We start from the raw sequence: 21,083 nt of genomic DNA on the forward strand, positions 1-21,083 counted from the left end.
GGGTTTAACAGTTCTGGGAATTGCTGTCTTAGCAATTCCCTTACAGGAATGCATTGGACAGCGCTGATTGGCCAGAGTACGGAACTCGACCAATCAGCGCTGGCTCTGCTGGAGGAGGCGGAGTCTAAGATCGCTCCACACCAGTCTCCATTCAGGTCCGATCTTAGACTCCGCCTCCTCAGGCCAGCCTTCGGCCAATCAGCGCTGGCTCTGCCGGAGGAGGCGGAGTCTAAGGTCGGACCTGAATGGAGACTGGTGTGGAGCGATCTTAGACTCCGCCTCCTCCAGCAGAGCCAGCGCTGATTGGTCGAATTCCGTACTCTGGCCAATCAGCGCTGGCCAATGCATTTCTATGGGGAAAAGTTAGCTTGCGAAAATCGCAAGCTGACAGGGATTTCCATGAAATAAAGTGACTTTTATGCCCCCAGACATGCTTCCCCTGCTGTCCCAGTGTCATTCCAGGGTGTTGGTATCATTTCCTGTGGTGTGATAGTGGACTTGGTGACCCTCCAGACACGGATTTGGGTTTCCCCCTTAACGAGTATATGTTCCCCATAGACTATAATGGGGTTCGAAACCCGTCGAACACTCGAACAGTGAGCGGTTGTTCGAATCGAACCTCGAACATTTTAGTGTTCGCTCATCTCTAGTTAACACCCTACTGACATCATATCTGCTATATTCTGGGTACATGGGTGCGGTTAGAGTACACCATAGTAGAAATCTCCTTACATAGCAGCAAGATGGAAGGTAACACCCCCTCTCATGAATATAAATTAGTGACAAATACACATGTCTAGGTCTGTCTTTGGGAAGAAAACCAGGAGGTCGGTCGTTGGGAAGACCAGGGTGGGTGGTCCAGGCAGATGGTCATCCATGAGAGGGGATCCATGGGGAATCTATGGCAGGTCTGTCTGCTGTCCCTCTCTGTCATCCTGGACAAGATGTCGTGAATATCCCAGATGACCAGACCAGATGATCAAGCATGAACCAAGCTGTAACTTCAAGATATCCAGATAGAAACCCAACTTATCTGAAGATGTAAGCTATTGACAATTGATTGATATGTGTTATTTGGACATTTTCCCTGTTCCTGTGTTTTCCTTCAAGATGTTTAATTAAAGTCTACATTTTTATAACAAGCTGACTCCTCCCATCGTGATAAGGCCTACACCACGTGGCACAAGTCTCACCCGCAAATACAAGATATTTAACAGTCTTATAGTCTGAATGAGGCCGCAATACAGACCCGACATCCGCTGTAATAGGAAGGCGGATGCCGAGGAGGGTTAGATGCCAGCACATGTGCCGTGGCCCGAGACATCGCTATGCTCCTGCCCTGCATGAAGCCAACAGCGGCAGGAGTGATGCTGCTATTCCGCTCCTCCGTCCCTCTCCGCAATAGCGATGTCTCAGGCCCCGGCACATGTGCCGGCGTCTAACCCTCCCCAGCATCCGCCTATTACAGTGGATGCCAGGTCTGTATTGGCGGCCCCTTCCCCCCCACCCAAAGTGTAAACTCCCCCCCCCCCCCCCCCCCATACCTGTAAAGTTGCAGGCCGGCTCCTGCGTGACGATATCGCAGGAGCCGACCTGTTCGGGTGACAGCCGGGAGCCTACTGAAGGCTCCCAGGCCTGTCACTGCTATATTACCGTTACGGCTAGTCTATGATCAGCCGTAATAGTAATATACAGAATGTCCCATAGATGGCAATACAGTTGTATTGCCGTCTATGGGACTTGCAATCAAATGACCGCAGGTTCAAACCACCCGGGGGGAATAAAATAGTTAAAAAAAATAAAAAGCTTTAAAAATAATAAAAAAATGAAATAAATAAGAGTTCTAAATCACCTCTTTTCCCTAGAATACAATGTGGCCTTGCAGCTGTTGCAAAACTACAACTCCCATATATTAAATATTTTACCATTTTTTGCTTCAAAATTTTTTTCCCCTATTTCTTCCTCTAAAACCTAGATGCGTCTTATAGTCCAGTGCGTCTTATAGTCCGAAAAATACGGTACATACACTGCCCATAGGTGCCTGTCCATACACTGTAGCGCCTGGAATTGCAGCTCTGCTCTTATTCTCTTGAATAGGAGCAGACAGCTTCATTCAGCCGTATACCTCGTATATGGCTTTTGGCTGCTGATACTCATCTAGACCCTGACCGATCTGATACTGTTGACAAACTTTGCTGGTTTGTGGACAATTCCTATAATATAGTGCAAGCACATACAGCACTAGGTTTTATATATTTTGAAAAAACATGAGGTTAAAATTTTTTTTTCCAATTACCAATAAAAGACAATTGATACTGATATCTTTTTTAATAAAAATTTTCACTGTACAAAATCAATCAGTATGGAAAATTGTTGTTTTTTCGTCACTTTACCATCCTCAACAAGTAATAAAAAAATTATCAAAGTCATGCGTACCAGAAAATGGCATCAATAGAAATGAAAGGCGCCAGCATATGGTGTGAACAGGAATTAAAATGAAACATAGTTCCCTCAAGCACATTAGTAAAAGCTGAAAAAAAAGGATCTATCTCAAAATGATGCCATCACACAAAAAATTAGCCATCATATTGTCTCTTATTTTGATCGGAAGTTTTGAGTGATGTCTAGGTGTCTGTGGGAGCTCCTGGTATCTTCTGCCTTTGTTTACATGGTGTACCTTACACACTACCTCCCTATCACTTCTCCCCCCTCCTCTCTCAGGCTGTATTCACACAGAGTAACACCAGCCGTTTTTTGTGTGCTTTTTGCACATAGCGCCGCGTTAACGCCGCGTGTACGTGGCGTTAACGCCGCGCTATTTAGCGGTGGCGTTGCACGGCGTTAATGGCTGGCGTTACTCTGTGTGAATACAGCCTCACTGTGTTACATCCCCTCCCTGTCTCCCTAGCTAAGCTACGCTGAGCTATCCTGCCTAAGCCCACCGCATCATACTTGCCTAGCTTCCTATCTGTGAGATAGCTCCTCATTTCCTCTTCACTGTGCGCAGGCTGGAGACGCTGCACACAGTCCGGAAGTACCTGTGAGGCCTGCGCAGTAGAGATGGATTGCCATCTCTACTGCGCATGTCTTACAGTGACCGCCAGACTGCACAGGTGCTTCCAGGAGGAGGAGTAAACTAGAAAGTAAGGTGGGGGAGAGGGTTTAGTTTAGGGGAAGATTTGTAGTTTATCTCGGACAACCCCTTTAAATAGATTGACATTCAATGTATTCCAAAATATCATAAACATCTGCTTTTGATATTGGCTGCAGCGGCTCAGAAAACCATATTTACACACTTGGATTTCTCCTAGGGTTATCTCCATTGTTTTGTTCCATGGGAAGATACCTGGGGTATTTAATATGGATAGATTACATGCAACTCTGAATAAAGACACACAGACTAAAAGATTCTTTTTAATTTGGTGAAACTTTATTTGGACACCTCTTTTAGCAACAACAAAGGCTTTGGGGTCCATTCACACTATTTTGGCGCTGAATCCGTATCAGAATCCACGTGAAAAAAAACGCCTCCCCATAGAGTTTTATGGGTATAATTGACTTGCTGCGATTTTCTAAAGTGTGGCGTTTGAAAATGCAGCTTTTCCACTGCAGATTTTTTTCTGCAATGTGTGGATGGGATTAGCTGGAATTTTTTTCGCTAATACGTAGGAATAGCCTTAAGAAAGGCTATTCTTCTCCTACCTTTAGATGTCTTCTCCGCGCCATCATTCTGTAGGTAGGCACGATAGGCGCTGCCGTGGAGAAGGACGTACATGGTTCACTGTCAGGAACGCCCTTCTAACTGTAAAGAGCTACAGTATCGGGACCGATTGCTCTTCACCCGGGGCACAGATCGGGAAAACCGACAGTACGCTAAATTCAGCGCACTGTCAGCTTTTCAGCAGTATATAGAACTGCCTGTGCCCAAATCGGTGAAAGGTCCTCTTTAAGCAGGACCTCTTTTACCTAACCAGAAATCATTGTGATCAGCATATTTCTCTTCATGCCTCTTTCTCTTACAGCAAGCCTTGCGGATGCTAGGGTTCTAGTTACTGGTGCCAGCACTGGTATTGGGGAGGAGATGGCATATCACTACGCCAGGGCAGGAGCATATCTTGTGCTGACTGCAAGGAGGGAAAATGTTCTGATGACAGTAAGTATGTTATATAAATTGATATCTTTATAAAATGAAAGCTAAAATGCTGGCATACCATGGGCTTGTTTATTGCTGTGATTCATCCATGAATGCAGATTTCTTCCTGTAATTTTAGTTTTCTTGTCAATTTTAGTGAGTCTGAAGGCATTGTATACCTGTCTGTAAATAGAAAAGTGCACATTTTTAACTGATAAACTTTTTAACCACTTCTGTACTAGACTGTCTTGGTTGTGTCAATGCCCGAGAAATCGTATGCTGAATGCTGCTTGCTTCTCTATGGAAATGGGGTAGGAAAATTCTCCCTGGCACTACGACGGATGACTAGGCCCTGCCTGAGGGTGTTTGTCAGCTGTACTCAAGCTAAGCTTGGCCCCGACAACTTCTGGCTCTCTAAACACGGAGTCCTAAGAGACAGGTGGGGAGAGAACTGAAAGAGGCTAGGGACTGGGATACTAAAGGCGGTCATCATAATCCGCAGTGCTTTTACAGTGATATTGTCAACACTGTCCCAAGTAGGGCTCACAAACTAAATTCTTGATAGTATGTCTTTGTAGTGTGGGAGAAAACCTAGGCAAAACTCACGCAAACACAAGGAGAACATACAAACTCCTTGCAGATGTTGTCCTTGGCTGGATTTGAACCCAGGACTCTAGCGCTGCAAGGCTGCAGTGCTAATCAGAGTCTAAAAGTTATCTCTATGCAGCAAGTCAATGGGAGCTGAGCTGCAGTACCAACATTTGGCAACTACACAGGGCACAGAGCCAACTACTTCCATCTTTGTGCATGTTACGGTACACAGACTAAATGGCCCTCTAAACAGCTGACGTTGGGTTCACACCAGCGTTCGGTGTCCGTAGTCAGGTTTCCGTCTTCTTCCTCTTCATTTTCTGCTATGTGAACTTACTCTGAGGGCTAGGATAATAAAACTGTAATCGGACGTATTATGTTAGAGGCTGGGATTGGAAACTGAAATTCAACCCTGGCATTTGAAGCAAACAGGTCCACTTGCTGTATCGTAAATGTGAAATAAGTTTGCACACTTGTGGGTTGTGGCTAAAGTGGTTTATATAGCATTTATAGAATACAAATTGCATGTATGCTACTAGTAGCCCCCCTCTACACACCTACTTCCCTAGATTGGGTTCTCTTTTACAAATATGGCACAACTCCACACTGCTTACTTGATCTCTTATCACGGCAAGGGAAGAGTCCTCCCCATTAATGCTGAAACCTAAGACAAACAGCAGCCTGCTTTGGTGCTGCCACATATTGATGTTCCAACACTGCTCCCCGCTGTATCCTTACTGCACGTTTCTGAAAAACCCATAGACTTTCTTGGGTTTTAAGACAGCGAAGGCTCTCACATTTCCAATTTTCACTGATTTATCATGTAATTAAGGCCAAAATGGATCAATGCAGATCAGAACTGAGTCATGGATTTTGAGATTTGTGATAAAATGAATGGCCATGGGAATAAAGCTCTAGGGTCCTTTGACACTGTATATGTTTACTGTATGCACCAATACTGTTTGCAATGCTAGAACAATTTTGCTGCCTTTTGAGTTCTATAGCAGTTCACAAGTAATAATCTGAAGATATCTGACATCAATCTCTACTTGATTATAGGTGAGAAAGAAGTGCCTGGAACTTGGGGCAAAGAGTGTGTCTGTGGTTGTCGCTGACATGGGATCATCAGAGGCTCGGGAGAGGGTTCTAGAGAAAGCTGTTGCTGATATGGGTAAGACAAGGGAAAGCACTTTGCTCACCTTTATCCCGATGAGCAACAACCAAGCTGCTGACTCCTCGCCGCCGGTACGCGGAGCGGTGCAACATGCGCCGTGGCCTGGTACGGTTGGGGACCCCTGGTGTAAAAAATACAAGTGTAAAAATAAGACTCCCATTGACTTCAATTACATTTTTTTACATGTGCAAAAAAAACACGTCAAAATACACGTGTAAAATGTCATTGAAGTCAATGGAAGTCTTATTTTTACACGTGTATTCTTTATACGTGTACTTTGCCAAAATGAGCGCGCATTTACTTTGTGTGAATGGACCCTTAGATGATACTGAATTAAACCAGTCAGCTAAGCAAAATCAGGTGCTTCCACATCTAAGGCCTACAAAAAGAATTCTTTTTCTCTTTGGACTTTCTCCTGCTTTATTGTTTTTATAGTTTTATAACACATTGGATTTGATTACACGCCATACAAAATAATTAGAACAAAACGGTAAATTGTGATCTGCATCACTTGCAGTTATACCTTTATTGTACTCAGAGCTTTAGAGTTCTTTACAGAAGGGAATCTTGTTGCAAAGGTTCAACCTACTACATCTGTTTTGTTTTTTTCCCCAGTTTTGCAGCTGTTGCTCTTTTATAAAAGAGACTGGCTATGAACATTTTCCTAGATTTTTGTTTCTAGAAGATTGTGTCACTGTAACATGATAAAAAAACAACTTTGCTCCTATTTACCTGAATTCACCTGTATCAAAAATGGCCCCCAGCCCAGAAATCACCACGGAGACCAGTGGCTCTGGGTAAGATTGTGTGAAAGGAGTCTTTGCAATGATTAGAGACGTCTCCTCAGATGTTTTTCTGAAGGAAGCCTGATGACTGATTTAATCTAGAATCCCCTGGCATGTCCCAAGAAATGATGATCGGCAATCTATTTAAAGGAAAACTATAAGGGGTCAGTTATTATGTGTGCCTTTTTTCATGCATTTTTTTCATGCCTCTGCCTTCTGTTCAGCTGATTTACTAAAAAGGCAAATTGTGTCATAAATTTTGCATAAAATTAGTCTAATGAAACTTGTGATTTCAGAACTGTTAGATACCGTATCTTGGGTTATGTTAACTGTGTATTGGAGTGTGGTTGTCTCGGTTTTTTTTATGCCTTTATGAAAAAGGGGCATTTTATAAATTCAGTGGAAAATGTTACTCCAGACAAAACCCACTTTCACCGACAAATAAGCAATATGATGAGCCTTGTGTAAAAGCCTTAAAAATAGGTGTAGGTACTAGAGATGATCGAGTACAATTCAAAACTACCGTTTCGAATAGCACACTCCCATAGGAATGAATGGACACAGCCGGCACGCAGCCAAGGCTGGCATCCTGCCGCTTAACCCCCTGCGCGCCGGCCGCTCCCATTCATTCCTATGGGGGCGTGCTATTCGAAACGGTAGTTTCGAATAGTACTCGCTCATCTCTAGTAAGTACGTTGAATACTGCAACAAACCATTTCAGATGCTACTTTTGGCTAGTGTACCTCTTAGTGTAAGATTATTGACTACTAGATATGCCACTATGATGCACTCAAAGATATTTCGGTAACAAAAGATAATAGGTAATGAAACTGTATAAATGTTTTTTATATTTTTTTCACCTCCTATCCACCTATTATGTTCTGAGGCCTAAGGTGACCTCAGAGTATAATAATTTACAGTCATCTACAGCAATACATGTTGCGGCAGCCACTTTAGTTAATCCAAGATGAATCTGTCGTCCTACTCATTAACTGAACATTCTGGAGTATTCAGATCGAATCCAGTTCGTTACAAACCAAATCACCAATCAGCTTTCCTCTATAAACTTATCCGTTTGCTCTAATATTGTAATCGCTTACATATATAAGCATTGAAACTCACAATTTAATGATAAAAGAAAAAAAGATCAGCATCCCTCTATAGACAACGTTTTTGTAGCAGAATTCAAGAGTGTGCCTCTGTTTGCTTATGTGTCATAGATAGATAAGAAGGCTGCTTCTGATTTTTTTGAGAACCTTGGAGAAGAATCAATAAGAAAATTTTCTATTACAAATGTAATACAATAGCACCAGGACAACCAATAACAAGTGGGCATGGATGATGCTGTTGCTAGGTGGCTGACTTAACCCTTTATGTAATGCCGTTTGCAGTCATAAGCTGAGAAGATCCAACATCTACCTGCAGCAATTGTAAATGGAGGTCTGGAAATAATAAATACATTATTGATCGGTCCCTGTGGGGTTTAAAATAATTCAAGATAATTTTTTTTGGGTGCAAGAACAATACAGAGAGCTGCATTATCTTTGATAAAATCAAACTCCTCGGGAGAAGTATCTAGGTGAGCTGTTGTAGTTTTCCCTTTTGAGAATGACATGAGAGTCTCCAATAGTGACACAGCCATGGTTCACTGATATATAAAAGTCAATTCTACTGCCCTAGGCGCTCTAGCTAAGCGAACTAAGCATTCAGGAATACTGGGATCTGAAATGTTCCAAAGTATGATAGCAAAATAACTTTCCAACATTCCAGGTCACTGAATATTTAGGCATTAAAGGGGTAGAAGCAACTACTCCCCTCAGAAATCAGAAATAAAAATTGGGCAATTAGCAATTCAGCACTGAGCCTTTGGACTTTCACAAAGAGATATGGTTATCAGGAGAAACAAGATTGGAGGGTCACTTTGACTGCTCATAGCTCTACAGAAGGTGCATGACCAACTGTGAGACCTGGGAGAGTTGGACAGATGGGAGCAAGAATTAGATGGGGGAGGGATAACATGGCCTTCAGTTTTTTTGACCACTTGGCCTATACAAGAAATAGCCCTGTCCCACTTGGAACTGTTTTGTAACAGGGAAGAGAGCCATAGTTGCATTTTTTACAAGTGAATCTGGAAAGGGCTACACTATGTGTTCCTCTCAAGGACTCCCCAGGACATAGGGTAGCTGAGTTCTATGACTTAGCCTCCCCTATTTCCTCCAACATTTAAATAAGGGAATATATATATATATATATATATATATATATATATATATATATATATATATATATATATATATATATATTTTATCCCCCAGCATGAACTGTACCTTCAGGATGCTCTCCAGTCGTGCTGCTTTGGTTTCAAATATTGATAGCTCTGACACCATGCAAACTGGGAACGCAAAGTTAATCAAACTGGAAATGTATCCTTGGGTTAAAGTCAGGGAGATCTAGGTCTCCTTTCCACATAAAGCCCAAGGAAGTAAGATGGGAAATGTAACCCTTTCCTCATATAAATCCTCCCTACTACAATTTTTATCCTGCAAAGATAATTTTCATTAAGGGAGTTTGCACATAGTATCAGTTGTTCTCCTTTTCCCTCCATTTCCTGGTTTCATTCCATTTTTTTGGATGGGCTAGCTTGTGTGATGTATATCCCAGGCCAGCAGGGTGCTCCTGAGACTGGATTTGCAAACAGAGACAAAAGAGGCACTGAGGATAAGCACTGTCCTAGCCCTTCTGAGCACTTTGAGGACCTGACAGAAGACTCCATTAGCCATCAGTCAAACTGAAGAGAAGAGAATAGCAGTGGCAGGGAATAGGGTCTGACCTCACCAGCCTGACCACTGCAGCAAAAATGGTAAATGTGGTTGGCGTCCTAGGTTGGCTCCTGATTGACTGTCAGAATGATATTGCTGACTGGTTGCAGACATGATCGTCTGACAGGAGTCTTGCAATAATACAAGTTTTTCCAGTTAGATAGTGCTTGCTCTGAAGAAGCATCTGCCTTTCTGATAAACTCCCCACGGAAGATTTCTCCTGAAGGAAAATTCTCTAGAACTAGGAAGCACATCACCTGTTCTGAGGAAGGAGACATTGACCACATGAGTAAGTGGTGGGCTGCACTGTATGTTCCTGTCAGAGTTCCACAAGACATAGGTCTGAGGATATATATAAATAAGTACTGGACACCTGGAAAAGGAAGCACTATGTGTTCCCCAGGACTTCCCAGGACATGGGTTAGCTGAGTTCTATGACTTATCCTCCCCTATTTCCTCCAACAATTAAATAGGGAAATATATATATAAAAAGAGGGGCATGTTTTAGTTAAATACATGACCCTGAACTACCTTAGGCTGAGCTGGTTCAGAGTTACATACACCTCACTGCTTGAATGAAGACTTTTCTTTCCCTCACTTCCAGGTGGCTTCTGTGGTAGACAGGCAATGCAAAAATGTGCTCAGATCTGCTCCTTAGATAAAAAACAGAAGTTATTTAAAGATGAGCAGAGTGGGAAACTTTTTTTCTCAAGCAGATCGGTCCATTTAGGAGTTCTCAGATGTCATTGAATTTACACACTTATTGTTTGGGTCTATGTTCATTAAAGAGGATGACTTTGTTAATATATTGTTATTGGATTCCCAGACATTCAAGCCCTTATATTGACCCAGCAACCCAGCTTTGTTATCTATTACATGTCTGCACAACAACATCCTAGTGACATTGCACTTAAAAATGAACTGGCAGATGCTGCAAACCTCTATAATTTGTGTTTGATAAGGCAGACCATGAGGACATGTTTCGTCTCGAACAGTAGGGGCCCTGTTGTCATCCAAGATGGTGCAGATCTGCCCTTCTGATTGGCTCACATCAGCTGACATGGCTTATCTGTTGCCTAAAGCACATGACTTTCCTAATTTAGAATCTTCTAATCTGTTTGGCCCAGAGTTTATCAAGGCAGTTAAGATTGGGTCTAGGAAGTCTTTCACTGAATTGAAATGTGTATTTATAACTAATGGGCCCTTTGGTTAAGATGGTCGCTTTAACAAATCTTAGGGGCAGAGCCAGTGGCTTAACTAAGAATGGTGGGGCCCCATGGCGAACTTTTCACATGCCCCCCCTCCTCTCCGACCGCCTCCCTCCCCCGACCGAATCCCCCCAAGCACCCCCCCAACTGACCCCTCCAACAGTATTATGTCTCATGGTGACCCCTGTACATAGTATTGTGCTCTATAGTGGCCCCTGCATACATTAGTGGCCCCTACACACAGTATTATGCTGCATAGTGGTCCCTGCACACAGTATTATTTCCCGTTGTGGACCACTCATGAACAATTATTATACTCTGGGGTCTTTTCAGACTCCAGAGTATAATAATTGGAGACCCAGGGGAGGATACAAACATTTAAAACACTGTTACTTACCTCTCCCATGCTCAGGCGCACTCTGAGCTGATGTTGGCCATCTTCAATGATGGAAGAGACGTCAGTTGAGCTGGGGCTTGCGTCACGACGCATAAGGACACAAGCCCCAGCCCACGTGACATCTAGGACCTCACACAAGTAGGCCTAAAGCCTTCCGGAGCCAAGAGAGTTAAGTAACAGAGTTTTTTTTATGTTAAGCTCACCTTCCCTGGGCCTCCGATCATTATACTTGGTGGGTTTGAAAAGATATTGAACATTAGTGGCCCCTCTACACAGTACATGTGCCACAATGACCCGTATGGTTTTCTTTCCAGATGTTGCAAAAATTTCGGATTTTGTAGATCCCAAAATTTTTGGGGTACACTTGAGATCCCAGAGTGTAATGATTGGACAAATGATCGATGACAAACACAAAAAACAATGTTACTTACTCATAAAATTAACACTGTTACTTACCTCTCCTATGAACCCAAGGAATGGAAAGCTGAATGCAGGAGTGAACCTAGTGTATGAGCCGTAGTCCAAGTGTGGTAAGTAACAGTGTTTTTTTTTTACCTACGGTCATTATACTTGGTTCTCCAAAGAGACACCCCCCCCCCCTCCCCCCCCGAATATAATAATAGCAGTTTCAGTTCGGACATATTCAGTCCGAACAGAACCACCAGGCGAATCTCACGAGATGACTCTCATGAGGATTACCCAACAGATAACCTTACTGCGTCTGATATTATAGGGGCCCTCTGGAGGACAGAAGGGAAAGCGGAGGCTGCTGTGAACAGGGAAAGGGGTTAGGAAATTGGGCCTTTTACCTGCTGGGTTCACTTAAGCAGGTAACAACCTATTTATAAAAAAAAAAAAAAAAAAAACAGCAGAGGCCCACTAAGGTCCTGGGCCCTGTAGCCCTGTAGCAGCATACAAACAGGAGTCACAAAAGTACATACTTCCGTTACAAAAATAAATAAAAAAAACAGGATGGAAGATAGTGTCTGTCATCTTAGTTACTTTAGTGTCAAGTACCAAAAAACCCTGAAGTACACCATAATTTTATGTTCTTTAGAATAAATAGACAGAAATGACTTCTATCTATCTATCTATCTATCTATGTATATATATATATATATATATATATATATATATGCCCTGGAGGCCTCACCAACCCCAGGCCTCACCCTAAACGACCGGGAGGTGAAGTTCCTGCTATACGCCGACGGTCTCCTACTCCTGGCCCCCACCGAGAAAGACCTCCAAGAAAGCCTTTCAGTGCTGGAAAAATTCAGCACCACATGGGCCCTACCCATCAACCAGAAGAAGACCAAAGTCATGGTATTTCAAAAGAAGGGCCACAATAAAGCCTCCACCCCACAATTCACACTGAACAGCTCCACAGTGGAGAAAACCAACAGCTACACCTACCTGGGGCTGGAGCTCAGCCAATCAGAAAGCTTCAAAGCAGCAATAGAAACCCTGAAAGCAAAAGCCTGCAGAACCTTCTACGCCATCAGAAGACAACTGTACCACCTCAAACCACCGGTGAGGGTCTGGCTGAAGATATTTGACGCAGTCATCTCCCCGATCCTTCTCTATGGCAGCGAGGTTTGGGGCCCAACCACCTACCCAGACCAGTCAAAGTGGGATTCCAGCCCAACAGAGAACTTCCACCTGGAGTTCTGCAAATACCTGCTCCATGTCCATCGCAACACCTACAACATGGCCTGCAGGGCAGAGCTAGGCAGACTCCCCCTATGGCTCACCATACAGAAGAGGGCGCTAGCTTTCCAGGCACACATCCAGGGGAGCAAGCCTGACTCCTACCACCACCAAGCTTGGCTAAGCCACCTGAGCAAACCAGACACTCACCAACCAAACAACAGCCAACCATCAAACCAAAAACACCAACAGATGATAACCAAGGCCGAAATAAAGGTGACCACAGAGGCAAACAGAGAGCGGTACATTGAAGAATGGAAAAACGAAATAAATAACTCCAAGAAACTCACCATGTACCAATTCCTACAAAGGGACTACACCATGGCCACCTACCTGGAGAGAATACGCCACCCCAAACACAGACAGACCCTGAGCCGGTACAGACTGAGCGCCCACAACCTAGAGATAGAGACGGGGCGATACAGGCAGACGTACAAGCCACGGGAGAACAGACTGTGCCAGCACTGTGACCAGGGGGCCCTAGAAGACGAGACCCACTTCCTGCTATACTGCACCAAATACTCAGCTGTGAGGGCCGTCTACTACCAAAGACTGTCTGCCCACATCCCAGACTTCATATCTGCAGACGAGAAGAGGAAACTCTACATCCTACTGGGAGAAGAAGAGGCCACTGTGGAGATCGCTGCCCAATACGTGTCCAGCTGTCACCAAATAAGAGGAAGATGAGACTCCACGGACTGTTATATTTATCCCAATACATGTTATTCAATTGCCTGAATTCCATTGACTGAATAAAAGTGTCTGAAAGCTGCTTCACAACTGATCATGAATAATTCTGCTCCCCACTTGTATCTAATAGTAGAATCAATGGGATCTAGCTATCTGACATCCAGGAGTGTCTAATTTTGTAAGTCTTCTGTCCCAGTAGGTTCAGGAGCAGCAAACTCTTTCAAAACATTACAGCATAATAAAAACGAAAAAAAACAAACAGATATTCTGTTCTGCATATCCAGAATAAATAATCACTCTCTTAAGGGAGGGTTCACACAGAGTAACGTACCGCGTGATGTGGCATGTAGACGCCGCGTGAGCTTTTGTGGGCCGTATACGCTCCCATTGATTTCAATGGGAACGTGGATCATATACGCGGCGCTATTTTGCGGCCGTGATTTTGCCGCAAAATTACGGCCGCAAAATAGCGCTACGTATACGATCCACGCTCCCATTGAAATCAATGGGAGCGTATATGGCTCGCAAAGGCTCACGCGGCGTCTACGTGCCACATCACGCGGCACGTTACTCCATGTGAACCCTCCCTTATTAGATTTATCTGATAAGTAAAAAATGATTACTTATCAAAAGCCATTGATCTGAAATATGCCCAGAACGTGTCCTTTTGACATTTATTGGGCCAGTATATGTTGGTGTTGGCAAACCTTTTTTTTTTCCTAATGGTTCCTAGCCACCTCTGATACCCTGCTGTCTCCAATGGTAAACTAATCCACTGAAAGAGGCAGAGTAGTTTGATGTATATATTTGTAAGTGTATATCCAGTGTGTATGCATGTCTGTAACTATGTTTGTGTACTACATGCAAACAATGTAACATATTTATCAGTGTATTTCCACCAGTTTTCTGGTGTAGCTGTATTAAAATATGTTGTGATAGGACTGAAAGCCATACCGTGCAGTATTTACAACACTGTACCATTCTAGCCATAACTTTAGTCATAGATTTTGTTTTTCAGTCACCTTTCTAGATTTGAATAATTGTGTCAGCGACTATATTTTGTGCACTATACTATAGAGCAGTGATATGCAACCAGTGGTCCTATATCTGTTTCACATCTAATATATCACTGCACCACAAATCGGGGGGCCCCCATTCCCCCAAATATTGGAGATGTAGTTTCAGAACAGTTGGAGTACTGCAGGTTGTAGTATTTAAAGAGGACCTTTCATGTCCTCCTGCACATGTTGTTTTATATAGGGCCTATTAAGGTATCGCTAAGACTGAAACCAGTACTATGTAAATTTACCTTTAAAAAGTGTAATGAAATCCAGTTGCTTATGATTGTACATGGTGGAAAGTGAGGGTGCAACTTTCTTACAAGAGCACCAAATACCTTATCCCGGACCTGACTTGATGATATGTATCAATCTTTACTATCATATTTATTTGCTATGACCCATGCTAATAAGTAACTTTGTACTTTTTTACTGATAACACTGTCCAAGGTCCTTCACCATAGTGCTTACTATGCATGTTCTCTTAGGAATAAAGCATGTATGTATTTCTTTAGGTTCAAAGTACTGTAGTTAAATAAAAAGCCATACATTTTAGCCTCAGTTATTATAATTTAATGACAGATTTTCTCCATTATATTCACAATGTTTGAATGTTTACACATTAACTTTTCCAACTTTCTGCTGAGGAATCAACTGGATGGCATCCTTCTCCATTTACTTGAAAAGCTCCCATCCAAAGTGATTTCCCTCTATAGTGTTATATTGCTAGAACATAGAAGAAGAATAACTTGGTGGTGGGAATCAAATTTTCTGAGAATCTCACAATCTTTAAAATGAAGGGGCTTTGGTCCTAGATAAACACTGTTTTTTCACAGTCTTTTCCTGTATAGCAACATAATCTGTACAGTGAACTTCAGCACAGCCCTATTCACTTGATTTGGACAGCATTACAGTCGCCTGCAGAGTAAGTGGCCAAGACTTCCACTGTGCAGAACAGCCAGAAGGATCTTGGTCCCTTTGTTTTCAGGATTCTGGTGCCCAGAGATGTTTTGCCAGGTTTCTTTCTTGTTGGCGCATCCTTTATGTTTCTAGCAACTAACCATTTGCCCCATTGTAATTCAATCCCATAATCAAGTGTATCAACTGAGTCTACTGGAGGTGAGTATTATTTTGGCATTAGCAAAATTTTTCTCACAAATATCTGTGAGGTTCGCCTTGTGATTTATTTCTGACTGAACACATCTAAACCAGAATTGCTAATGGTTTTATACTCTGTTGTTTCTTCAGACCTCAACGTATAATAGGCAGAGGTGAGTAAACATAACAAACATTGTAACTTAACTCCCCTGGACTGCGGTACGTGAGTGCCCATCCTCTTTGGGTCTCTTCCGGCCTTCTAAATTATATCAGAACTGGTGTCATGACCCTCGTATCTGCTGAAGCTAATCAAAGGCACTAGTGACATCATCCAGGAGGCCCAAAAAGAATGGAAAGCGTGGGCTTCAGTTTTTTATACTCAAGGGTCTGAAGAGACCCCAAAGTATAAAAATAAAATAATAACATTTTTGGGTGAGGTGCCCCAAACAATTCCTGTTTGGCGGAACCTGAATATTTTGGAAAATTTTAACAAGAAAACTCTGTGACTGGGACTGCAGACAGAGCAGCAGAGAAGTGAGGAGAGGTGAGTATCAGTGTTTCTTTAAGTTAAACTTTGGTGTAAATTGAGGGGGAACATAAAGCTAGGGTCAGATAAAGGGGGGCATTAAACTTGGGACAGATGAATGGGGGCATGAAACTGGAGGCAGATGGAGGGAGGGACATTAAACTGGAGGAGATTGAGAGATATTAAACAATGGTGGTCACATTAAGCTGATGGCAACTGGAAAGGTACATTAACTTTAATGTCCCCCTCCATCTGCCGCTATGGTTTAATGTCCACTTCCAGCTGCCCCAGTTTAATGTCTCCCCTCCAGCTGTCCCAGGTTAATGTCCCCTTCTATTAGCCCCCAGTTTAAACTGGGGCATGAGGAGAGGGACTTCATACTATTGGGAAGTTGGAGGGGAAAATTATAATGTGGGGCATATAATGTTAGGGTGACTATAGAAGCATTATACTGTGTGGGGGCGCAAAGTAAAATGGATTACAATGGCAGAGTCAGCATATAAGTGAGTGGAGGTAAATTTGCTACAGTGCACATAGCGCACCGTACATTTGGTCCCTCTTTCTGTTCTTTGAAAGTTGGAAGGTATGCACATTATACTGTGTGGAAGAACCACTATGGAAGATTTTCCTGTCCACAGGGATCTTTGGCGTGAATGTGGGGTTGCAGCTTTCTGAAGAGTGGGGAGCCCATGGTTAATATGCCCTATAAGGCTTGACTGATTGATAGGGGTTTCAGCTGATCAGCAATGCGTCTTGAGAGAACCACTGTAATAAATTATTTTCAACATGATTGCAAATACCTGCAATGTTTCAATTTAAAGATGGCCGTAAATGTAAGGTAGATGTCACTAAATCCTATTATATCAGTGGGAATTAGCGACCACCTAATGTCTATGAGAGTGTCTTAATTTCAACATGCCCAACCCTTTCACACTCAATGTGCTTAAGACTAATGCCAAACATTGTGGAAATACAGCTTCTTTTTTTTTTAAATGCAGATGTTGCTGCAGTTTTTTGAGCCAAAGCCAGGAGTGGATTGAGCAGAAGGGGCAAGTATAAGAAATTCCTATATATTTCCTGTTGCTTTTGTAGCCATTCTTGGCTTTGGCTCAAAAAACTGCAGCAACATCTGCAACACAAAAAGCTGAATTTGTGCAATTTGTGACCTCAACCTTAGGGTGCATTCAGACTACGTAACGCCGGGCGTGTATGAGAGCCGTACACGCCGGCATTACGGCAGACTGCCGAACACTTCCCATTCACTTCAATGGGAGCGCTCGTAACAGCGGCGTTTACGAGCGCTCCCATTGAAGTGAATGGGAAGTGTTCGGCAGTCTGCCGTAATGCCGGCGTGTACGGCTCTCATACACGCCCGGCGTTACGTAGTCTGAATGCACCCTAACAGTGAGTCATTTCCCTCTCACTACTTGCACACTTGATTTTGCAGTATTCTAGAACTGTATAAAAACTGTTATTGGATACTTTTTTACTGGATGCAGCTACATGGAATAGTTCAGTCTGTTGTCTATTCTTTCGAAGCATGGATCACCCAGGGTGTGCCAAAATGGTTAAAGGGGTATTCCCACTTCGCATACTCACCAGTCTTCACTGCTGTAAAATCTTCTTTCTTCCTGGTTTCTTGCGTCATTTGGTGGGCGGGGTTTCACATGCAACCTGATGTTTAGCTCCGCCCGCAAATTAGCATGTAACTCCGCCTATGGGGCGGCTGAAGGACCTGTGATGTCATCAAAGGTCCTCAAACAACACTATATGCACAATATTGGACTATGAAGTACAGGCAGGAGCAACTCCATTCTGTGTTACATACAGAGACTGCCTGTCTCTGCCATAATGAACACAATTGAATTAGCTAGCCTGATAATTGGGAGAACAGAAGACGAGTTCAGAAATGAAAGCAGCTCCTCTCCCCTATCTGATAGCAGGAAGCTAGGTCATGTGGTGTAGACACAGGAATAGCTAGAAACACAGGCTCGCTCCCGTGCACTTAGCCCCTCCTCCCTCCCCCCTGAGAGCAGCAGATACATCACTTGACTTTTGAGCAGATAAGTCAAGGGCTGTGTCAAAAATGAATTGAATAAAGTAAGATAGTGGACAAACAAAGCAGTTTTGCTGAAGCAGTGTATTTAGGAAAAGTCTTAAATCCACATTAACAAGCAGTATAGATAGGATCCTTGTGATGGGACAACCCCTTTAAGAGACATACTCCTACTAATAATTTTAGAGCATCGACATCAATGTGGAATAGGTTAAGACTTGTGTAACAAACATCACTCTTAAAAAATTCTCCACATTGTGCCTGGGAACTTTGTGAATAATTTAACTGATTATTTCTATTTTATATTTTTTATTTTTTCTAAAGCAAAATGTAGTCACTGTTAACTACTCTTTTATAACCTTACAGGAGGTTTGGATTATGTGGTGCTAAATCACATTGGATACACCCCTTTTGAGATGTGGGATGGAGATGTAAATCACACGAGATGGCTAATGGAGGTTTGTTATATCCTGATACATACTGTAGAAAATACATTTATTGTCTAACCCATGGGAGAGATCAGTAACCTATATATTAAAAAAAAAAATTATTCTGAGTTAAAATTCCCTACACTTGTGCTAGGTTCACACTAGTGTTAGGGTAAATCCCCCCAAGATTCTGCATAAATCAACGGAGAGAAAAATCCTGCAAGCAAGTACTTTTCTCTCCAGCGATTTCAGTGTAAAATCGGGGTAAATCTGACAGACCCCATTATTGTTTTACACAATATAGTTTTGTGGATTTTCGCGTGTAACTGCTTTTTTAAGCGGACAGGGTTTCCTTCTTTCAGGTCCCCATGCAGACTCAAAATACTTAATCTTTAACTGGTCAGACATTAACTCAGCTACCCCAATAGGTGACACTAGAGAGAGTCTTCTACCTTTTGGAGCAGAACTAATTTACATACCTATTCCTATGGAGCAAAATGACTGAAAGGGCTCGTTCACACGGTGTAACGTGCCGCGTGATGTGGCACGTGTACGCCGCGTGACCCTTTGCGTGCCGTACACGCTCCCATTCATTTCAATGGGAGCGGGGATCGTATGCGCCGCACTAGTTTGCGGCCGTGAATAAATGCACGGCCGCAAACTAGCGCAGCGCATACGATCCCCGCTTCCATTGAAATGAATGGGAGCGTGTATGGCACGCAAAGTGTCACGCGGCGTACACGTGCCACATCACACGTGCCGCGTTACACCGTGTGAACGAGCCCAAAGACTCCCTATGTCAGCTCTACACAGGCAAACAGTACCGTCCAGAATTAGACCAAAACCGCTACCAAAACTTTGGAAACCCCCAACTAAAGCCCAATATAACGCATTTAAAGGGGTTGTAAGTTTCTAATATTGGTGGCCGATCCTTAGATGTTAGATCTACAAGGATCCAACACACAGGACCAACTGCTCCGGGACATTGTGTCTTCCTGTAATGCTTACATGCTGGGAGCTGTGCGTATGGTGAATGCCAAGGACTGCTAATGTATGTAAACATTACCGGGAGCCACACTGTCCCAGGGCAAGAGATCTGCAAGTGGAACCAGGTATCAGACCCTTGCACATCTAATATTGATTGCCTATCCTAAGAATAAAAAAAACAAAATGATTTGCTCAACCAAATATTAGAACCATGAGACATGAGTATGAATATTCATGGCTGCAAAAAATGTACTCCAGACTGAGATGGAGGCACAATTGGTATCAGAAAAACAATAAAAAATCCAGCATGCCAAAAAAATAAAATGTAACTTTTACGTCATATTAGATAAAAAATAGTCCATTAACATGAATACATGAATCAGATAAGAAGAAAATACACTTACGCGTTTTAGGAATGCATGGTGGATCGCTGTGAGTAAGGGAGCCACCATGCATTCCCGAAACGCGTCAGTGTATTTTCTTCTTATTTGATTCATATTATTGGACTATTTATTTATTTATTTTTTTTAATCTAATATGAAGTAAAAGTTAAACTTTATTTTTTTGGCATGCTGGATTTTTTATTGTTTTTCTGATACCAATTTATCCTAAGATTAGGCTATCAATATTAGAAAACAGATAACCCCTTTAAGGTCAACAGGGTCCATCTGCAAATGTGTGAAAGCTCAATGCAGTTTGGAACAGTATGATTTTGCAGAATTAGCTTTGTGTTTAGTGCATGTAGTGTATTTTAGAATATGTAACATTTTATTATGAATGCATTTCTTTGAATTGGATTCCCTATTTAGATATTTTGGATATTTATAGCATTTCATAGTATTTACCAAAAATGTCTGATAGGTGGGTTATTATCTCCTAACTCTACCTTCTGGATCTTCAAAACCAAGAGGGATGTCCCAACAGATAAATGTTAAATTGTTACTGTATTAACTCAAAATTGTTTCATTGCCTTCCAGGTAAACTTCCTCAGCTATATTCATCTTGCTACTATGGCTCTCCCTCACCTTGCAGAATCAAGTGGCTCTATTATTGTGCTGTCTTCTCTCACAGGTGTTGGCAAAATTTTTACAATGCGTTTATGTTCCTTTTGGTTGTTACCTTGTAACTCTCTCTTAGATAATAATAATGACCTTATTGAGGTTCTTTTGGGACTTGATGGATCTTCAAACATTTCTTCCATAACAAGAAAATGGCCTTCGGTTGCCAGAAGGAGCCCTTTTCATCATGGTAACCAATCTCATGCCATGTTCTCATTTGTGATGGTTTGCTGTGTAGGCACCATATTTAATGACATACATGTATGGCAGACTCCAAAATTAGCTAGAGGGGATTTCCAATCTTGATGAAGTATCCAGAGGATACATCATCCATGTCAGATTGGTGGGATTCCAATACCTGGCAGTCTC

The 21,083-nt window shown here is 42.5% G+C and overlaps 1 protein-coding gene across 2 annotated transcripts in view; it reads left to right on the forward strand.

Annotated features, from left to right (window-relative positions):
* Nucleotides 1-21,083, forward strand: part of HSD11B1L (hydroxysteroid 11-beta dehydrogenase 1 like) — a 45,908-nt gene that overhangs the window by 8,124 nt on the left and 16,701 nt on the right. Inside the window, exons 2-5 of one of the 2 annotated variants that reach the window (XM_075281734.1) lie at nucleotides 4,023-4,153; nucleotides 5,783-5,894; nucleotides 18,608-18,699; nucleotides 20,634-20,727. In XM_075281734.1, coding sequence (XP_075137835.1) covers nucleotides 4,023-4,153; nucleotides 5,783-5,894; nucleotides 18,608-18,699; nucleotides 20,634-20,727 — 429 coding nt within the window. The remainder of the gene's footprint in view (nucleotides 1-4,022; nucleotides 4,154-5,782; nucleotides 5,895-18,607; nucleotides 18,700-20,633; nucleotides 20,728-21,083) is intronic. The other variant, XM_075281741.1, reaches the window with a different exon arrangement.

This window comes from Leptodactylus fuscus, chromosome 1 (assembly GCF_031893055.1).
Source record: "Leptodactylus fuscus isolate aLepFus1 chromosome 1, aLepFus1.hap2, whole genome shotgun sequence".
Taxonomy (NCBI): domain Eukaryota; kingdom Metazoa; phylum Chordata; class Amphibia; order Anura; family Leptodactylidae; genus Leptodactylus; species Leptodactylus fuscus.